Source organism: Muscardinus avellanarius (assembly GCF_963383645.1).
Source record: "Muscardinus avellanarius genome assembly, chromosome: 15".
In the NCBI taxonomy this organism is placed as follows: Eukaryota; Metazoa; Chordata; class Mammalia; order Rodentia; family Gliridae; genus Muscardinus; species Muscardinus avellanarius.
This window is the reverse complement of record NC_137801.1, coordinates 35,991,127-36,013,932: the sequence shown is the minus strand read 5'-3', so window position 1 is coordinate 36,013,932 and position 22,806 is coordinate 35,991,127. Positions and strand designations below refer to the sequence as shown.

Here is a 22,806-nt window from a genome sequence, read left to right as displayed (position 1 = left end):
TCTTCTCGATCTGATAAATGTAATTTACTTATTAACAATCTTCATAGCAAACATATATCAATTCCTGCCTTCTCCCAAACTTTATTTGGGATAAGAACCAAATGATACAGATCTGTGCCTTTTACATATTTAGGAATGTTTTTTTTTTGAAGACCTGACCACTGACCTCCTTCATTTCAATTTGGCCTTGGGTTCTTTCATTTCTCAAGTGGTAACAACAATGCCTAAAATGGCTAGTTTACCAACAGTTTCCTGACCATTCCCTTCAGATAAAATTGACTCCTACTTCCGCAGCACTGTGTAGTGGTAGCTTACCTTCATATAATGCTGCCACACTATATTTTCCAGTTACATTCATTTGGTCTCCCCCAAGGGGTCCTAATGGGTTTCCCAGGCACCAGCTGTGGCACAATTTTTCTTCCTGACAGTAAATATTGTCAAAGTATTTCTTGGGCCTTCCATTTTTGTTCAAAAGTACAGGTAAAATTTTTTTTTTCTCTTGGCAAGGATTTAGTTACAACTAGTGCATATACTATAAACATATGCTGTCAAAAGCAAAGAATTCTCTGAAAGAGAATATATATGAGAGATTTAAATGGCTGGTCACCTTAAAAGACACTGGGAAAACTTTCTACCTCAGTTAAGTATTTAGCACAATACTCAAGAAAAACATGAGCCTTAGCTTTTAATACTGCTGGCACATGAGAGAAGATGAACTAAAAGAAGAGAAGAAAATATACTGAAATGATGACTTAGGCGTATTTCTGATTTTGGCATTTACTGAATGGCAGTATTACTATGAAGTGACAGCTGAATTTCATTGCCATTAACACACACACATCATTAATGTTTAGTCTAAGCCATACCGGAAGCCAAGTCATGTCCCCCATTACCACCACTATCTAGCAAAACTATAGAAAACTTGTCTTCAGCAATGGAAAAGTTAACCTACATTCTTCTTTTGGTATATGTGTATGGTACTGGGTAATGAACTCAGCAGGGCTCTACCACTAAGCTATATCCCAAGCCTTTTATTTTTTTATTTTGAGACAAGGTCTCAGTAAATTGCCCCGGCTGGGCTCAAACTTGCAATTCTCCTAATTCAGCCTCCTAAATTGCTGTGATTACAAGGGTGGGCCACCTCACCCAGCAGGCTGATCTATCCTCAACAGAGCTTAATAAAAGAGCTTTAAAAAAAAAAGCCTATTTATCCAGAAAGGTTTAATGAGACTGACTTCAAAAGAAAAATCAAGAAATATACATGTTTGATGATGATGACAGTGGTCACTGTCCTCACTAAGTGAAAGTGAAGAGTCCATCCTCTGTACCTATGGGGGACCAGTTACAGGAGCCACCTTTCCTCCTAAAGTCAGGTATCACAATCTGCAAAAGTTTAAGTCATTAATACAAGATGGTGCAGTATTTGTATATAACCTATTACTGAAAATACCTAATATAAAAGCTTTGTAAATAGGTGTTACACTGTATTTTTAGGAAATAATGACAAGAAACAGTCTGTGTTCTGCACAGGCAATTTTTTCCCTTCTCTGAATAGTTTTGGTCTACACTTAGCTGAATCCAAAATGTGGACCCCACTGATATGGAGGACTGGCTGTACTTCAAAATTCTAACTAGTCACGGTGGTGCACACCTGCAATTCCAGTACTTGGGAGGATGAGAAATAAGGATTGCAAATTCAATGCCAGCCTCAGCATTTTCAGTCTGAAAATAAAAATTAAGGCTCAGTGCACATTGCCACACAGCGCCATGAGTGTGCTCTTCTAACAGCCACCGGTGCCCCAAACTTGCTCCATGGTCACTGGCCACCTGGCCACACTGTCCCTCCAGTACCTGATGTGTACTGGACAAGATCGTCATACAGGATTACCATGGACATAAAATCTGTGACTCCTATGCCTGGCTTGAAAACCCAGACAATGAACAGACAGAGGCATTTGTGGAGGCCCAGAACAAGATTACTGTGCCGTTTCTTGAACAGTGTCCTAGCAGAGATTTATACAAAGAATGACTAAACTATATGCCTCTCTCTATTTGCCACTTCAAGAAAGGAAAGCAATATTTCTATTTTTAGAATACAGGTTTGCAGAATCAATGAGTATTATATGTTCAAGATTCCTTAGAGGGTGAGGCCAGAGTATTCCTTGATCCCAACATACTATCTGATGATGGCACACTGTGGCTCGGAGGTTATGCCTTCAGTGAAAACAGTGAATATTTTGCCTATGGTCTGAGTGCCAGTGGCTCAGACTGGGTGATGATCAAATTCATAAAAGTCAATGGTGCCAAAAAGCTTCCTGATGTGCTTGAACGTGTCAAGTTCAGCTGTATGGCCTGGACTCACAATGGGAAGGGGATGTTCTACAACTCACCCCCGACAGGATGGAAAGAGTGATGGCACAGAGACACCTACCAATCTCTATCAGAAGCTCTGCTATCATGTCTTGAGGACATGAAGACATTCTGTGTGCCAAGTTTTCAGAGGAGCCTAAATGGATGGGTGGAACTGAGTTATCTGATGATGGTTGCTGTGTCTTGCTGTCAATAAGGAGGTTTGTGATTCAGCAGGAGTCTAGTGGCATCACTGGAAACCTAAAGTGGGTAAAACGGATAACTTTGAAGGAGAATATGACTATGGGACCAATGAGGGGACAGTGTACACATTCAAGACAGCTGCTATTCTCTCAACTACTGCCTGATCAACATGGACTTCAGGGATGCCAATGAGTCCAAGTGGGAAGTGCTTGTTCCTGAGCATGAGAAGGATGTCTTGGAATGGGTAGCTTGTGTGAGGTCCAACTTCCTGGTCTTGTGCTACCTCCATGATGTGAAGAACATTCTGCAGATGCATGACCTGAGCAAGGGCACGCTGCTCACAACCTTCCTACTTGAGGTGGCCAGTGTGGAGGGATACAGTGGGCAGAAGAAGGACACCGAGACTTTCTATCAGTTCACCTTCCTATAGGCAGGTATCATTTACCACTGTCATCATAGCAAAGAGGAACCGGAGCCCAGAATTTTCTTTTTTCTTTCTTTCGGGTTTTTTTTTTTTTTTTTTTGGTGGGTCTGGGGATGGAACCCAGGAGCATTCGACCTCTGAGCTACACCCCCTGCCCTATTTTTTATTATTTTGAAACTGGGTCTCATTGAGTTGCAGAGGGCCTCACTAAATAGCTGAGGCTGTCCGTCTCAGCCTCCCGAATGCTGGGATTATGAGCATGTGCCACCACGCCTGGCTCAAGCCAAGTTTTCTAAAGGGTGATCACAAAAGGAATCGATGCTTCCGACTATCAGACAATCTAAAATTTCTACTCTAGTAAGGATGGTACAAAGATTCCAGTGTTCACTGCATAAAAAAGGTATAAAATTGGATGGCTCTCATCCTGCTTTCTTATATGGCTACGGTGGCTTCAACATTATCTATCACACCCAACTACAGCGTGTCCAGGATCATCTTTGTTGAGACACATGGGTGGTGTCCTTGCAGTGGCCAACATCAGAGGTGGTGGTGAATGCAGAGCGGCATGGGATAAAGGAGGTATCTTGGCCAACAAACAAAACTGCTTTGATAACTTTCAGTCATCAGTTACACATCTCCCAAAAGGCTGGCAATTAATAGAGGCTCAAATGGAAGCATTCTTAGAGGCTGCTTGTACAAATCAGCGCCCTGACCTCTGGTTATGTAATTGCCCAAGTTGGAGTAATGGACATGCTAAAGTTCCATAACTACACCATTGGGCATGCCTGGATCACTGACCACAGGTACTTGGACAGCAAACAACACTTTGAAAAGTTCATCACTACCCTTCAGTACACTGTGGGCTGCAGCCGCAAGTAGAGCAACCACCTGCTGACCACATCCACGTAGGCACCAAGGCAGGCCACGGAGCGGGGAAGCCCAAAGCCAAAGTGATAAAAGAAGTCAAATATATGTTTGCATTCACAGCGCGGTGCCTGAACATTGGCTGGATTCAGTAATGGAATTCCCAGCTCTCTCCTGACAGCCACAGAAAACCTCAAGGGCTTTCACACTGTTCCCACAGAGAAACCACTGGGCATAATGCTTCCCTACACGGGCACTTGTTCCTGTGCTACCAGACTACAGTTGAGCAGAACTGTTGTGGGAATTTTATCTCCTTTTTAGCTTCTCCTTTTTAGCAAGCCCTTGATGTTTCTTTGTCCATCCTACCTACGCACATATTTAAAAAAGGGGGGAAATAAGTAAAAGGGCATGTTTGGATAAATAGATAAAAGGCATAAAACATGTTTGATTAGTAGATTGCTGAATTAAGGGTCCTAGCCGGGCAACCTCATAACAACTCGGTGAAATTTGCTTCTCTAGCCATAACCTAACTATCCTTAAATAAATGTGAGAGCTTTTCTCATGAAAGAGACTTCACTGCAATACTAATAAATGCTATTTAAGAAAAAAATTTAAGAAATATAAAAGGCTAGGGTTCAGGGATAAAGTGCCCTTGGCACAAACCTCAGTAACACACACACACAAACGCAAACTCTAATTTCATAGGAGTCAAAAATTTTACATATAAAACTATCTAAAACTATCTATGATACAAAAATAATTTTATTCCCAATTTTACACCCTTCATATATTAATTTTGTTTGGCGTCAAAAATGACAGCCGATCTATTTTAGGTATATGTAAATGACAGCAGTAAAGTGTCACTTAATAGTTTTTCCAATTATCTTTGAGAGTAAACTATAATATAAATTCAAAGAAAAAGCTAGAGTTGTTAATAATAAAATTATCAAACTTTAAGTATTTTACTCGATGTTTTAATATTAATATTAGAAAACATAATTGGTCACACAAAGCTTCACTAAAGGAAAAGAGCAATTCTTAACAGTGAAATATATACTTATCTATGAGAAAACTGTTTTCTATTAGGTGTGGTGGCTCATGACTATAATCTTAGTACTTGGAAGACTGAGGCGAGAGGATCACAGTTTGAGGCCAGCCTCACCAACTTAGGGAGATCCTGTTTCAAATTAAAAAAGTAAAAAGTGTTGGGGGGTAGCACAAAGGTAGAATGCCCCTGGGTGCAATCCCAGTAACAAATCAAACCAAAAAACCTCAAAATAATTATTTTCATTAATTACATTATAATCAATAGCCCTATCAAGTCATTGTATAGATAGCTTACATCCAAGCTAATCAAGTAACTAATTAATCACTAGTGGGAGCCGGGCGTGGTGGCGCAGGCTTGTAATCCTTGAGCTTGGGAGGCGGAGACAGGAGGATAGCGCAGGTTGGAAGCCAGCCGTGTTGGCTTAAGAGACCCTGTTTCCAAAATCTTAAAACAAGTATAAAAAATAGGTCTGGGAGTGTAGCCCAAAGGTAGAAGGGTTTCCGGGAACCCCAGTACCACCAAAAAAAAAAAAAAAATTCACTAGTGAGCCCCATTTCAGAATGTAATCATATTAGTATAGTGTAAGAATAGCAGTAAAAGGTGATTTCGTTCACAGCACCCCCTCATGTTAACATGAGGCTGTAACTATCTTCTGTATTTCTATCTTTTTAATAAACTCCTTTAAATCTTTAAAAAAAAAAAGAATAGCAATAAAAGTAAATATGAAAAGAATTTTAGAATTAAATGAAAGAAAGTATCTCTCTAATTAGGAATTAGGTTGGTGTTACATGAAAATAAAAAGTTAAAATATAGTAGCTAAACTTGGCTCTGTGGCTTTAGAAGTGGGTAACTCCTCACTGGGTAATTAATTCACTACACAGCCATTCAAACAATCCCCACGCTTGGGAGGCGAAGACAGGAGGATCACGCAGGTTCGAAGCCAGCCGTGCTGGCTTAAGAGACCCTGTTTCCAAATAAAAATATAAAATAGGTCTGGGAGTGTAGCCCGGAGGTAGTAGGGTTTCCTGGAACCCCAGTACCACACACACACACACACACACACACACACACACACACACACACACACACACACATCTAAAAATGTAGAAAAATGCTCAACATCACTAATTATCAAGGAAATGCAAATCAAAACTGCAATGAGATAATATCTCACAAGTTATAATGGGTATTTATATTTATATTTTTATTTTTTGCAGTAATGGGGATGGAACCTAGGGGCACTGTACCTACGAAATACACCCCCATCCCTATTTTTTAGTCTTTTTATTTTTGAAACAGGGTCTCACCGAGTTGCGAAGGGCCTTGCTAAGTAGCTGAGGCTGTCCAAGAACCGTGATCCTCCAGTTTCAGCCTCCTGAATGCTGGGATTACAAGTGTGCATCACCACACCTGGTTAGAATGGGTATTATTAAAAAGAACAAATGCTGGAAGGATGTGGAAAAAAGGAAACTTGTATTCTGTTGGTAGGAATGTAAATTAGTACAAACATTATGGAAAACAGTATGGAGGTCCCTCAAAAAACCTGCCACATGATCCATCAATCCCACTATGGGTGTATATCCTAAGGAAGTGAAGTCAGTATACTGAAGAAACACCTGCACTTGCATGTGCACTGCAGCCCTATTCTTCAACAGCCAAGATATCAATCAACCGCCCTAGAGGTCCACTGATGGATGAATGGATCAAGATGATGATGTAATCAGCACAACTGAATATTAGGCAACCATGAAACAAATGAAATTCTTTAATATGCTAGAGCAACATGAGTTGAACTGGAGGCCATTATGTTAAGTGAAATAAGCACATTAAGTTAAATAAGCTCTGCATGTGCTCACATACATGTGGAAGCTAAAATGTCAATCTTAAAAACGTAGAGAATAAGCTGGGCGTGGTGGCACACGCTTGTAATTTCTGCGCTTGGGAGGCTGTGACAGGAGGATCGCACAGGTTCATAGCCAGCCTCAGCTACTTAGTGAGGCTCTCAGCAACTTAGTGAGACCCTGTTTCCAAACAAAATATAAAATAGGTCTGGGAGTATAGCTTGGAGGTAGAAAGCCTCTGGGTTCCACCCCCCAGTACTACCAAAAAAAACCAACAACAAAAAAACAAAACAAAAAAAACCCCCGTAGAGAATAGAATACCAGTTACCAGAGTCTGGGAAGGGTATGGGGGAGAAGGCACACTGAGAGGACGGCTAAGAGGACCATGGGTATGGCCAGATAGGAGGAATAACTTCTAATGTTCTGTGGCTACAACAGTTGACTGACAACAATAGAATATTTCAAAATAGCTAGTAGAGAAAAATTTTAATGTTCCCAACACAGATGATAAATGTCTAATGTGACAATTACATCAATTACCTTCACCTGACCATGTCACACTGCATCCCACAAATACAAACAGTGATGACATGTTGATTAGAAACAAAACATTAAATACTGTAGATATCAAACAAACAACATCATTTTCTATTGCAGGTCTCTATAGACTCAGAAACTGGTTAATATACTAATTACAGAGAGGAAATTTGTTCTTTTCTCTTTACACAAAGTTTCTATAAAACTTCCAATTTGGTTCCTTATTCAACTCAATAACAACTCCAAAATCCTCTTATAAAAATCAATTTATAGTCAAGTCAAATTTTTCCTGGCTTGATCTTCGCAGTCTTCAAAAGTCAGTTCTCACACACACATAAAAAAAAATCCCACAATATAACACTATCCAAAGTGGTTACTCAAGCTTTTTGCCAAACTCTCAAGTCCCTTATCTGTTGTCACTGACACATCTACCTTACTACCACTGATGGCAAAGACTGATTCTGCCTTCTCACTCTCCATTAATATCTTAGACCCACAGGGCTTGAGGGCGAGAGACTTAAGACTTGTATCTATGCTCTTCCACTATATACTCTAACCATTCTAAGCATTTATCCTTTTTATTTATTTATTATTATTATTATTATTATTATTTTGTGTGTGTGTGTGTGTGTGTGTGTGTGTGCGCGCGCGCATGCGTGCGCGCGCTAGGGATTGAACCCAGGACATTCTGTTGCAGGGGATAGGTTGGGGGGGGAAAGGTGTGTGGTATGAAATAATCCCCCCACCACCAGACACACAGAGACAAACAGAGAAACCGTGGATTCTTGTCCTAAGCTAAGAATAAGTATTCATTGCTTGGACAGCTGCTGCAGATTTAAATAAGTTTATTAAAAAGATAGAAATATAGAGATAGTTAAAGCCCTGTGCTGGAGCAGACACAGGGGGGCAATTCGAACGAAAATGCCAACAAATTCCAGTTTCCTGAATTCTTATATTGTCTAAGTCCAGCAGGTCCCTTTGATTTTTGGAGATCATGTTACACCTTATCGCCAGCCCCGGCTCTGTTTCTGTTATCTCTCCAGCCGAATTTATGGCCTGAAAGGGGGAGACATCTCTGTCTCCAAACACAGGCCCAGATTTATGGCCTGAGAGGGAGGCATCTCTATCTCCAGACACAGGCTTTTACCTTTCGTCTTCTCCCCCAAAATGTGTTAAATTGTTCTTAGGAATGCAAGGACATGTTATCTTAACCCTGGCTTTCTTAGTAAAGAAGACATATTTTAAGATTGGACATCTTTCCCAGTATTGACACATTAATACTTTTTAAACTCTTTTCCCAATACCAGTACACATTCTATCTCTAAGCTACATGTTTAACCCTTTTTATTTTTTATTTTGAAACAGGGTCTTGTAAAGTTGCTGAGGTTGGCCTCTATACTACAATCATCCTGTCTCAGCCTCCCAAGTACTAGGATTACAAATGTGCACCGCCATGCCTGGCTATCTTTTTTTCCTATCATTCCAAATCTCTTTTACTCTTTTAAAGGTTTCACTGTGTCCTCAGGAGGACTGAACTTCAACACTGACAAATATGACCTCTACTGAGTCTTAACACTTTTTACTCTATCTCGGAAGTAGTAACTGTTTTCTGTTTAACCTGCTCTAAGTTCCTTTCTCAATTGTCATGAAGCTTGCCTCCTCAATTACTATTACCCAACATTGTTTTCCTTTCTGAAGTCTTTCTTTGCTCAACCTCTCTATAACATCTTAAAAAATAAAAATAACACAGGGCTGTGGGGTATAATTTAGTGCTACAGCACTTGCCTAGCATGCAGAAGGCCCTGGGTTCAATTTCTAGCACCACAAAAATAAATAAATAAAAATTATAAATTAGAACTGGTCCCTAATTAGCATACTCTTCTAGTTACTACCATTAAGCAAATATCTTTTTTTTTTTTTTTTTTTTTTTTGCAGTACTAGGGATGGTACGCAGGGGCATTCTACCTCCAAGCCACACCCCCAGCCCTACGTCTTTTTATTTTATTTTATTTTTTAAACAGGATCTGAGTTGCGAAGGGCCTCACTAAGTAGCTGAGGCTGTCTGCAAACTGCTATCCTCCAGTCTCCATCTCCCAAATGCTGGGATTACAAGCGTGTGCCACCACGCCCGGCTATCCATAATTCTTAATTGTGACTCCTCAAAATACTAGAATTTGATTTTTTAATATTATTACTCCACTAAAATTGCTCCATATTCTTATGGAGGTGAGGAGGTAGAAAGGAAATGGGCAGATAGGGAAAAGGCCTTGGTAGAAAAAAGTTAATTTCCTGAGTTTCCTGAGGGGTGACAAAAGCCTGAAACTCCAAAGGCTCAGAGATAAGAGGGCCAGAGCTTCACAAAGCCATCTGTTTACTAATCAACAAACCCAGGAGCCAGCACAGAGCAAGTTGGACACTCCTACTGAATGAAAGGAGACCCTTCAAAGGACTTGCAAATACCCTATGCAAATTCTCCTTGGAATCCCAAAAGTCACCCTAACCAAAGGGATTTGCAAGTGGTCAGGCATGGCAAAAGGGGGACTTTCCCCGCTCAAGCATGACAAAAGGGGGACTTTCCCGCTCAGGACCCCCTCCCCTTTTGGGGAGCAGGTCCTGTTGGCCCTGAGAGAAGGCAGAGTGCATCTGAGGGCACGTGGCTCAGGCGACTCTTGAGTAGTGACCTGAAGGCCTCTGCTGGACATCATGGCTGGCCAGGCCCCTAGGGGTGACCTGTACCTCTTTTCTGGCAGATCGCGTGGACTCTGGGAGAAAGTAGTTTGCAACTGATGGGCACTTGGCTCAGGCAACACTCGGGTAGTGACCCTGAAGGCAGCTACTGGACCCGGAGTTCCGACCGCCCCTATGGGGTGTTCGGCCACTTTTCTCTATTCCCTTCTGGCAGATCGCATGGACTCCGGAAGAAAGCAGCCTGCACCTGAAGGCAATTTGGCTTGGGCTACTCTCAAGTATTGTCCTGAAGGCAGCTGCTGGACCCAGAGTTCCAGCCCCTTTGGGGGTGTTCAGCCACCCTTGCCCCATTCCCTGCTGCTTCCAATAAACCTTTTACTCCCCTTCCTGAGGTCTGCGGGTGTCATTCTTCGCTCACCGTAGACAAGAACTCGCCGGGTTTTCTCTCAGAAAACCCCCGTTTCAGAGGCAAGTGAAATGGTCACTTCTCAGTCTCTGTAATTTATTTGGCCTCTCTGTAGTAGCTAGCAACATGACACTGTTATGCTGAAATGCTGGGGCTTCCAAAGGAAGTTACACTGGGTTTCTTCTCATTTTGCATCTCTACTGTTTTAATTCTCATCCAGAAGCTCACGGTCCTGGCATACTCTTCTTCTTTTTGTATTACTGGGGATTGAACCAAGGGGCAGTCTACCTCCAAGCTCCACTCCAAGCCCCATTTTTTTATTCTTTACTTGGAAACAGGGTCTCACTAAGTTACTAAGGGCCTAAGTACCTGAGGCTGGCCACGAACCAGAGATTCTTCTGTCTCAGCCTCCCAAGTACTGGGATTACAAGCGTGTGCCACCACGCCCAGCTAGTCGTGGGATTCTTTTTGCTAGCCAAAACTCACATGAAGCACTAGACCTATAATTCAGCTACTTATACATACCTCCCCATATACCAAATCTACCTCAAACTCAATATTCAGAAACTGAATTTGTAACCTTTCTTCTAAATCTGCTCTCAAACCCAGTTAACCAGACTACTTCTAACTAGAATCTGTAAATTACGTAGGCCTCCTGTCTACATTAATAATTTATATTACTTACTACAGTAGGGAGGTGAGCCACGGAAATCCTCCCTTCCCCATTCCTTAAATGAGTATTATCATACTCATCCCTTCTATTCTACCAACAAGTCAGTAAGATATAAAATGGTATGCTCAAACTGGGCGTGGTGGCGCACGCTTGTAATCCCAGCATGTGGGAGGCTGAGACAGGAGGTTCGCAGTTTGCAGATAGACTCAGCTACTTAGTGAGGCCCTCTGCAACTCAGTGAGACCCTGCTTCAAAAATAAAGAATAAAACAATTGGGCTGGGGGTGTAGCTCAGAGGTAAAATGTCCCTGGGTTCTAATCCTCAGTACCACAAAAAAACAAAACAAACAAACAAACAAACAAAATATTCTTTCTCTGTAGTGAAGAAAGAAAAAGGCTATACATGCTCCAAACTTAGGGCACAGGGTCCTTCAACTGTTTTTCTCAGCCTTCCAAGTTCTGTGTCTGAAAGTTAAAATTCCCATTTACTGGGGCTGGCAAAAAATATTAGAGTTCAAATAAGTTTCTTCAGAATTATGTTGACAAATTATCCTTACAATGAAATTATTTAAACTAATTATTTTAATCTTGTTTCTGTGGTGATAATAGGATTAATTTTTAAATATATATGTATTTACTCTTGTTATGTTTAAGATAGAATGGGAGACACAAAAAGAAGATTCAATTCCTACCCTCAGTATTATTTCATTATCTAGTTAGAAGATACTATCATTACACAAACAGTATGACACAAAAGACTTTAAGTGCAGTTGGTGGTATTACACAAAAATTCCCAATTTTAAGATGGTAAAAAATAAACTTGTAAGCTGGACGTGGTGGCGCACGCCTATAATCCCTGGCTTGGGAGGCAGAGAAGACAGGAGGACTGCACAGGTTCAAAGCCAGCCTTGCTGGCTTAAGAGACCCTGTCTCAAAAAAAAAAAAAAAAAAAAAAAAAAAGTTCTGGGAATGTAGCCTGGAGGTAGAAGGGTTCCATCCCCAGTACCACCAAAATAAACAAACAAACAAACTTGCAGAATATCTTGAGAATAAAGAAACTGTAAGGACAGGTAACTCAAAGAAAAAAAAAAACAGTTTTATAATCCCAATTTTAATTTTCTTTTCTTTTTTTTAATTTTTTATGGTACTGGAGGTGGAACCTATGGGCATGCTACCTCCTAGCTATTTTATTCTTTTATTTTGAGAGGGTCTAAGTTGCAGATGATCTCACTAAGTTGCTGAGGCTGGTTGTCAACCTGTGATTCCTCCTGTCTCAGCCTCGCAAGTGCTGGGATTGCAAGACTGCACTACCATATCCGGCTCCAATTTTTATTTTCAATTAAAAGTGGCAAAAAACAAGATGCTTCCTATTTTATGACCCACTTAATTACCTTTACTTGGGACGGCTTTTTTCACCGAGGCCACGTGATCTTCAGAGATTGCGAGACGTCTCAACACATCAGCCAGAGCTGCCTTCAGCACAGTGATTTCATCTTCTTGTTGCTGAACTCGTAACTCAAGAGCTGAGAGGCGATCTTGAACATCAGAAGTACTCGCGGCAGAAATACTATCATCTAAAAATAAAATATTGGATATTTTATTTTATTTATTTTTTTGTGGGTCTGGGGATGGAACCCAGGGGCATCTGACCTCCGAGCTACACCTCCTGCCCTATTTTGTATTCTTTACTTTGAAACCGGGTCTCACTGAGTTGCGGAGGGCCTCACTAAGTAGCTGAGGCTGTCCGCGAACCACGATCCTCCTGTTTCAGCCTCCCGAATGCTGGGATTACAAGCGTGCGCCACCACGCCCGGCTAACATATTGAATATTTTAAAAACAAACTACTTGAGAAAGAATCTTTTTCTGATAAGTAAAACTATACCAGGCAAGTCTTTTTTTTTTTTTTTTTTTTTTTTTTGGTGGTACTGGGGTTCCTGGAAGCCCTTCTACGTCCGGGCTACACTCCCACGGGCTACACTCCCAGACCTATTTTTTAACTTTTTAATGTGGAAACAGGGTCTCTGGTTCCGAACCAGTGCGATCCTCCTGTCTCCGCCTCCCAAGCTAGGGGATTACAAGCGTGTGTCACCACGCCCGGCCAGGTTAAGTCTTTTAAATAATGATGAAAATTAAATAAGAACAACTCCATCTTTATACAACTTAACTTCTATAAAGATTTTTCAAAGCTGTTTTAACAATTTAAAATAACAAAAGTCTTAAATTTTGCTAGGTAATTAAAGTGAAGAAAACCCTCCTGTAGTGAATTTTTATTTTTATACCACTGCCTCCTTAACTGGTTTTCTCACCAAAACATTCCCTAAATGTGTCACCTAGGAGACATCTGGAGACTTGCAGAAGAGCAGTCTATTCTAGCTATCCTTGATTACGACACTATGATCATACTTCTCCATGAAAACAAAAAGGGAACTTCTTCTATTTTGCTTTATGTACCAGACAGGGAACTCTCATGTCCATTCATTAGCACTGATTAGAAAAACAGCGGTACTTCCATATTTATTATTATACTCTCTCAACTCCCATAAAATGCAGTGCTACTGTGTATAATACACATTTTGTTTCTTCTTCTAACAGCTCAATCTCTTTTTTAAAAAAAAGGTACTATTTCTATACAGCACATACCTAATATATATCTTTATTATATAACAACAACAACAAAAAGGCTATATTAAGTAAGCTTTTAACTATAACATAGTGATTATAAAATACATTCAGGAGGCTGAGACAAGAGGATAGTGATTTGTGGCCAGCCTCAGCTACTTAATGAGGCTCTTTGCAACTCAGTGAGACCCTGCTTCAAAATAAAAAACAAAAAAATACAGCTGTGGGTGTAGCTTGGAGGTAAAATGCCCCTGGGTTCCATCCCAAGTATCGCAAAACAAAACAAAACAAAAAAACCTCCAAAACTATATTACGTTTATAGTACAATATCAGAATCCTTATATAGAGAAAGCTTAATTGCTATTGGTTAATTCACTTAAGAAAAAGTCAGGGAGAACTAACTCTAAAATAAACAAAAAAACAAACACCTCTGGCCAGTCTCGGTGGGGCATCCTTTTAATTCCAATACTTGGGAGGCTGAGACAGGATGGTTAGAGGTTGGCAGTCAGCCTCAGCAACTTGTGAGGCTCTCCTTAACTTAGTGAGACCCTTTTTCAAAATAATAAAACGAGCCTGGGGGTACAGCTCAGAGGTAGAAAGCCCCTGGGTTCCCACAAAAAGAAAGAAAAAAAGACAGACATTTGGCTCACACTGAGGGAATGTTACAGATTCTAACGTAACAGTTGTTTGGACCAGAGTGAGATAATTTAATGAGTTAGTCATCCAGACAATATGGCACAGCCTGTCATTTTTTTTATATTCAAATGTCTCTTCCTCAATAATGTAAAATAATGTATCTTCACATATTGAAATAATGTGTCTTCCTTGATCTTCCTAAACACTTTAAAGTTTGAGTTAAAAAAAATTTTTTTTTGGTGGGTCTGGGGATGGAACCCAGGGGCATTTACTTCCAAGCTACATCCCCTGCCCTATTTTTTTATTGTTTGTTTTGAAACAGGGTCTCACTAAGTTGTGGAGGGCTTCACTAAATAGCTGAGGCTATCCGCTAACTGCGGTTCTCTAGTCTCAGCCTCCCAAATGCTGGGATTACAAGCCCAGCTCCACCTCGGCTTTTAAAAAAACAAATCTAGCACCTCGTGGTGGTGCACGTTTGTAATCCCCGCACTTGGGAGGTGGAGACCGAAGGATCGCGCAGGTTCAAAGCCAGCCTCTCTGGTTTAAGAGACCCTGTTTCTAAATAAAAAGTATAAAATAGGTTTGGGAGTGTAACCCGGAGGCAGAAGGGTTTCTAGGAACCCCAGTACCACCAAAATAAATAAATAAATAAAAAATAAAAATAGGTCTGGCAGAGTAGCCTGGAGGTAGAAGGGCTTCCAGGAACCCCAGGACCACAACAAATAAACAAAACCCCAAATCTATCATCGTTTTGTTACGGAGATGTAATACCCCTTATTCATACTTCAGACCACATATGACCTGCTTTTAAGTGGTATCTGGCATCTTTGAGAAGTATTGGTACTAAAGGAAAGCTGAGTTTTATCTTTAGTTTCGACTTCAAATTCTGGTCCCATTATTAATTAGTCACGTGACCTAACACAAGATACTCTGGCTCCTTTGAGCCTCAATGTCTTCATTCTTAAATGGGATCAGTATGAGAAAGATACCCAAGACATACACAAAATGTGTCATTTGAGAGCCTTGGGCACATTTGTTATAAGGAGATGTGTCAAAAACTCTATGAAATGATTAAAGGGCTGTAACAATTCAGTCTCTCACCTTACAATTTTTATATGTGGTGGGCCCCCCCCCCATTTCCATGGTAGTCTAGTTGAATTCTAGTTGACCCATATACTATGTTAGACCCTGGTTACTGATATTTCTGCCCAGGATGCTTTTGCTTTTCTATTTTTTTCCTTCTAATAGAATAGCAGCTCCTCTATCATGGGACTCCTCCTTTTTAAATTTTTTCTGATAGTGGGGACTGAAACAATGGATACTCTACTACTGTGCTAAACTCCCAGCCCTTTTTATCTCTTATTTTAGAATAAAGCTATTTAAACTGTAATGATTTTAACCATTTCTAATCATGTTAGACAGGGTCTAAGTTGCCCAGACAAGCAACAAACGTGCAATCCTCCTGTCTCAGCCTCACAACAACTCCACACCTTTTGAGGTCCTTTAGGCTGTCAACCATGATGCCTCATTTTCTCTCTACCACCCATACTATTAGGCTGAACCATACTAGGTGGCCTTTTTATAAATACAAATACATTAAATTTATATAGTAGAAATGTGACTATTTGAAATTTCACATGATTTAATCTAATAAGAGCACAGGAGTAGTTATGAGATACCAGATCAAATCTGGAGATCTTTCAATTTTCTAAAAAATAGAGGTCTAGCCTAAATATCTATTTTGGTTCAACAAAAGGTTCACTTTAAGGATGAAGCCCTATAGCTCTGAATAGTAGAGATTATCTGATTACTCTGAGTTCCAGTTCTAGCCTCTCAAACACTGGTCCTTCGATTTTAGAGTTACTATATTCCTCCCAGCTAATTACATAAATGTAATAAATTCACTTTTTGCAAGATATCACTTTTGTAAGCCAAAGGTCCTGATTAAATTAAAAAAAAAAAAGCTACACGAGTACGCCTTTCTAATTTTTTCTCAATTTGTAAAGGATGATTTATATCTTTAAGTTATAAACACATAATCTGTTTAATTCTTTTGGAAAGGCAGCAGTGGCTGGTGCTAGGAGTATTAGACTATATTAAAGTTAAGGTATCAGGTTTTAGTTGGTGTCAACTTAGTAACTTTGGCAAGTTACTTAACTGTTATGAACTGAGTTGCGGTACTGGGGATGGAATGGAACCCAGGACCTTCTACCTCTGGGCTATACTCCCAGATATATTTTTTATTTTATTTGGAAACATAGTTTCACTAAATTGCTGAGAGCCTCACTAAATAGCTGAGGCTGGCTTCGAACCTGCATGATCCTCCTATTTCAGCCTCCCAAGTACTGGGATTAAAAGCATGGACCACTATACCAGCTGAACTGAGGTTTTTTTTTTTAAAAAAAAAAATAGCTGTAGTTTTCATTTTGTGAAACTTGAATAGTCACATGAAAGATGATTCAGCTTGTATCCTACAACCTGATAAGATACAATAATAGGACACAAGCATAACTTTCAACAAGAATAATGAAAGTGAGAAGGTTAACATTATCTGGTGTATGGTACTACATACTAAACCCAGGAACATCTACCTCCTTGACCTCCAAAGTACTAGGATTACATGTGTGTGATGCCTGGCTCAGAAAGGTAACAATATTGTCCTACATTTGTATCCTATCTTTCACATTTACTGTCTCACTCCCTTCTTCATAGTACCTGTATTTTATATTTGTGGGAACAGCTCAAGAAATTAAATAGTTTGCTCAAGGTCACCAAACCAGTCATATATGAGACTCACACAGAATGTGCTTGACACTCAATTTAAGTGACATTTATTTTATTTCATACTACATTCTAATAATGATCGCAGGAAGACTAAATAAACATTTCTTTACACAAAGCCACTGTGGGGTTTAAATTACTGAGTGACACAAACAGCATTGTATTTAAAAAGCTCATTTTTTTCTACTATGTGAAAATGGACTGGGACAGGAGGCCACTGTGGTAACCAGGTGAAAGGTAATGGTGGCCTAGGGGAAATGTGTCCGTATGTCACATCTGTCGGGGTCAAATATGTCTGCTATCTCAGTATAAACATTATCATGATGTCCCTCTTCACTCTCAAGTTTCCTAGATTGGGTGAGTAATTCAGGGTCCTTCCAGCTAAAGCAGCAGCAATGGAAGCACAAAGGGGCGCAGCAGCCGCTCTCCAACGTTCCTGGTAGTTCTAAAATCCTGATCCCTTCCTGGCTAAATCCCAGCTCTCAACATTTCCAGGGGCACGAATCTCTTTACAAATCCAAGGAAAGCTGTGATAGAATATGCATGAGCTCTGGTATTACACTGAATGAGGAAATATTTGTTTTTGACCAGCTTTGTGAATGGTTTATTCATATGAAATTTCCCCATGATCGCTAATACTTTTCTCAGGCTCGGGATAATTAGACAAAATAATGCAGTACTGCTATGAACTAAATGAACTAAAAGTCCATAGAATACCATGTAACAAAACTAGATAAATAAGGCAGGTATATAAGCTAAAATTTAAAAGACCTATAAGACAATTTAGGTGAAATGAGCACACTGTACAATACTGTTTAACTCATTAAAACAAACACACATACACTGAAACACATCTAAAAATAAAATATTATTATTTATTTATAGGGGGTGCTGGGGATGGAACCCAGGGGCCTTCTATCTCCGGGCTACACTCTCAGACCTATTTTATATTTTATTTGGAAACAGAATCTCACTAAGTTGCTGAGAGCCTCACTAAGTAGCTGAGGTTGGCTTTGAACCTGTGCGATCCTCCTGTCTCAGCCTCCCAAGTACTTACCAAACTAACGTATGCGTAAATATGCTCACAGCCACACAATTCACCATTGTCAAACTATAGAATCAGCCAAGATGTCAAGCTTGATGTCAACCATGATGTGGCACACGCTTGTAATCCCCGCACTTGGGATGTGGAGACAGGAGGATCGTGCAGGTTCGAAGCCAGCCGCGCTGGCTTAAGAGACCCTGTTTCCAAAAATAAAATAGGTCTGGGAGTGTAGCCCAGAGGTAGAAAGGCTTCCAGGAACCCCAGTACCACAAAAAAAAAAAAAAAAAAAAAAATCAGCCAAGATGTCCACCAACAGGCGAATGGATTACAAAATTATATGAGATGTACACAATGGAATGTTACTCCGCCATAAAGAACAAAATTATATCATTTATAGGGAAATAGATGGAACTGGAGAATATTATGCTAGGTGAAATTAGTCACAAAAAATAAGAAATCGGATATTCTCCCTATTATGCAGAAGCTAGGGAGAAAATGGGTCATAGCATGAACCCTAGATGAAGAAGGATAAACTACAGATGAGCAAATAAGGTGACCTAGTTTAGGGAGATGGGAGGGGGAAGAGGGAAATACCCTAATATACATAATGTACAATCACAAACTTTTTTTTTTTTTTTTGGTGATACTGGGATGGAACCCAGAGGCTTTCTACCTCTGGGCTACACTCCCAGACCTATTTTATACTTTATTTGGAAACAGGGTCTCATTAAGTTACTGAGAGCCTCACTAAGTAGCTGAGGCTGGCTTCGAAGTTACATTCACAAACTTATCAGTCACTAAGCCAAACATGAAAAGAAGGGAAGGAAGAGGGAATGGGGCAGGAACTGGGTAAGGGCTAATTGCGTGATGTGCGCCTGTATGCCTCCACCATCTTGTACTCCATTAAGATGTGCTACTACGCCGGGCGTGGTGGCGCACGCTTGTAATCCCCGTGCTTGGGAGGCAGAGACAGGAGGATCGCGCTGGTTCGGAGCCAGCCTCGCTGGTTTAAGAGACCCTGTTTCCACATAAAGTTAAAAACTAGGTCTGGGAGTGTAGCCCGTGGGAGTGTAGCCCGGAGGTAGAAGGGCTTCCAGGAACCCCAGTACCACCAAAAAAAAAAAAAAAAAAGATGTGCTACTACAATGGACCAATAAAAAATTTTTTTAAAGTAAAAATAAAACCATTCATATTCACACACACACACACACACACACACACACACGCACACGCACACACACTTACTTATAAACATAAATGCCAAATTGATAAATAGGTTATCTCTGATTAGGAAAGTAAGTTAGAAGGTGAGAATAAAAAAATTTTTGCCTTTTAGTGCATTTTTGTATTATTTAAGTTGAATGTTTCCAACATTTTAATTATGCACTTCATTGAAATTAAAAAGCATTGCCTGTCAAGCTTGAATTAAGACAACTTTCCTCCAGACACAGTGTTCCAATTGTATAAATACTATAAAAAAGTGCAATTTAATTTATTATTTGTGTATTACTAAATCTAGAATAGAAACTGTCCTAAAGTCCAACTTTTCTCATCATTTCATAGGTAAGTAAACTAAGACTGAGAAGTCAGGTGAGTTAAACATGGTTATGGGGCACACCAAGGACTGAGCTTCTCCTCCAGGGACTCTGTGTTCCAGGGCCCCTACTCCATTTTGAAAACTGCTCTCTCAATCCTAATACACTACAATCTTGTTCACAATAAACATTTAAGAAACACATCTATGGCCGGGCGTGGTGGCGCACGCTTGTAATCCCCGCATTTGGGAGGCGGAGACAGGAGGATCACGCAGGTTCGAAGCCAGCCACGCTGGTTTAAGAGACCCTATTTCCACATAAAAAAGTATAAAATAGGCCTGGGAGTGTATCCTGGAGGTAGAAGGGTTTCCAGGAACCCCAGTACCACCAAAAAAAAAAAAAAAAAAAAAAAAACTAAAAAAAGAAACACATCTATGCAGTAAATAGAATATATCTGTTTTCTGGTTTTATAAATGTTAATCTGGGGATTAAACCCAGGGATGTTCTGTATCTGAGCTACCCCCTCCCTGCCCTATTTGTGTTATTTATTTTTATTTTGAAACAAGGTCTTGCTAAATTGTCGAGGCCTTGCTAAGTTGCTAAGACTGGCTTTGATCTTCCTGTAATCCTCCTGTCTCAGTCTCCCAAGTGCTGGGATTACAGGCCAATGCCACAATGCCTGACTTTAATACTCCCTTTTTAAAGTACATTAATTCCTTTTTTTATGCCATGGTAATTCTTTGTTTTGTTTTGCTTTTTCTCAAAATGGCTTCTAGCCTTGAGGGTTAAAATAAGAAATAAAAAAATTATCAAGAATTCTTAAGCTAATGCTCAAAGAAAAGAGGAGCCAGGCAATACTATAATCCCAAAATTTGGGAGGCTGAGGCAGGAGGATTACAGGTTTGAGGCCTGCCTTAAGAGTTTAGCAAGACTCAGCACTCAGTTTAACCTTGTTTCACAACAAAAAATAAAAGGGATGAGGGTGCAGCTTGGAGGTAGAATGCTCCTGGGTTCAATCAATCCCCAGGACCACAAAAGAAAGTGAGAGAAAGGGAGGGAGGGAGGAAGGGAAGGAAGGAGGGAGGGAGGAAGAGAGAGAGAGAGAGAGAGAGAGAGAGAGAGAGAGAGAGAGAGAGAGAGAGAGAGATATAGAGGAGGAAAAAGAAATGAATAAATCTCTTACCCATTAGTCTAAATTCCTGGTATAAGTGAATCTTTTATTAGAGGTGTAAGTAAATTTACATGTAACTAGTAAATTTAATATTCAATATTACAGTATTAGAAATATAAAGACAGCCATTCATTATGCTTCTATTATACTAAATCATAGTCAGCTTATTTTCTAAATTGTTGTGAAATGTGCCACCTCTGTAGAGATAAGTACACTGTATTCTCAACACCTGGGGGTTAGCAATCAAGTCTATGTCAGAACAAGACCTGCCTGTACATTCTATACCTCAGTTTCAATGATTTTATGTAAATATTTCTAAAATGGTCCTGTATTTTACTTTCTTATTTTCCTAACAGGGCACAAAATTATATGTATACTTACTTTATTATACAATTATGTATTCTTATTTTCCTACCAGGAAGCATGCAAATATAATCATTTCTTAATGACTCTGTCACCATTAAAAATATTAATTACTATGCTGCAAGCACTGTGATAAAAGGACACCCTAGAGGCTATTATATTTCTAATTAAATAACTGAATTATTGACTACTTTCCAGTCTTTATAACTTTTCTGCTATGTCTCTGCAGTTAGGATTAACTATGTCTATGAAAATGCTTCCCTCCAATCTAATTTCCTATATTATGGAACACTAGATAACTAAGGTTGTTTTTTCTTTCTCTTTCTTTCTTTCTTTCTTTCTTTTCTTTTCTTTTCTTTTTGGTGGTACTGGGGCTGGAACCTAGGAGCCTCTACCTCCAGGCTATACTCCCAGACCTCTTTTATACTTTATTTGGAAACAGGGTCTCAGTAAGTTGCTGAGAGCCTCACTAAGTATCTGAGGCTGGCTTCGAACCTGTGCGATCCGCCTGTCTCAGCCTCCCAAGCGCTGGGATTACAAGTGTGCGCCCCCATGGCCGGCTGCAAATATTCTTGAAATAAATGGAACAATGGAAGACCTGGCTAAGAAACAGAAATTATAAATAAATCAAATGGAAATATTAGAACTGAAAAATAACAAATTTTAAAATCACAAAGGGAGGAGGTTATGTTGGCAACACACCTACTATCCCAGTAGTTGGGAGGCCTCAGCAACTTACAGCGAGGCACTCCACAACTCAGTGAGGCTCTATTTCAAAATTAAAAATAAAATTGGGTTGGGGTATAGTTCAGAGATAGAATGCACCTGAATTCAATCTCCAGTATCCACCCACACACAACCACAAAGGGGCTCAATAACAGATTAGAGACAACAAAAGATAGTGAGGCGCTGGGCAGCCCGGGCGGGCGTGGTGGCGCAGGCCTGGTGGCGTGCTTGTAATCCCCACAATTGGGAGGCTGAGACAGGAGGATCGCACAGGTTTGAAGCCAGCCTCAGCTACTTAGTGAGGCTCTCAGCAACTTAGTGAGACCCTGTTTCCAAATAAAATATAAAATAGGTCTGGGAGTATAGCCCGGAGGTAGAAAGCCCCTGGGTTCCACCCCCAGTACCATAAAAAAAAAATTAGTGAACTTTTTTTCCCCTCTTTTGTGGTACTGGGGATGGAACCCAGGGGCATCCTACCTCCAAGCTACACCTTCAGCCCTATTTTTTATTTTTCTTTATTTTGAAACAGGGTCTCTCTGAGTTGCAAAGAGCCTCACTAAGTAGCTGAGGCTGGCCACGAACCGTGATCCTCCTGTCTCAGCCTCCCAAATGTTGGGATTACAAGCATGCGCCACCACACCCAGCTTGATTAGTGAATTTTTAAGACTAATAGAAATCACCTAATCTTAACAGAAATGAAAAAAGTAAACACAGCCTTATACCTACTATTTGTGTGTCTTGAATCACAGATGAAGAGAAAAAAGATTTGGATGGGATGTGGATAATGGCTGAATCTCCCAAATTGATAAATTTACAAACTGATTTGAACAAGGTATACATTGAAATCCCCAACTCTAGCCGGGCGTGGTGGGGCAGCTTGTAATCCCCACGCTTGG

The 22,806-nt window shown here is 40.1% G+C and overlaps 1 protein-coding gene and 1 pseudogene across 2 annotated transcripts in view; one reads left to right on the top strand and one right to left on the bottom strand.

Moving 5' to 3' along the window:
- EML4 (EMAP like 4) overlaps positions 1-18,174 on the bottom strand; it is a gene marked incomplete at both ends in the record, with an annotated part of 85,607 nt that extends 67,433 nt beyond the window's left edge. The window contains 3 exon segments of the mRNA XM_080711357.1: positions 12,425-12,607; positions 17,345-17,451; positions 18,128-18,174. Of these exon segments, the coding sequence (XP_080567483.1) occupies positions 12,425-12,607; positions 17,345-17,451; positions 18,128-18,174 (337 nt within the window).
- Positions 1,331-3,996, top strand: LOC308274376 (prolyl endopeptidase-like; annotated as a pseudogene). The gene is made up of 3 exons: positions 1,331-1,373; positions 1,789-3,078; positions 3,276-3,996. The product of its transcript is annotated as a prolyl endopeptidase-like (transcript).
- Positions 18,175-22,806: the final 4,632 nt, after the last annotated feature.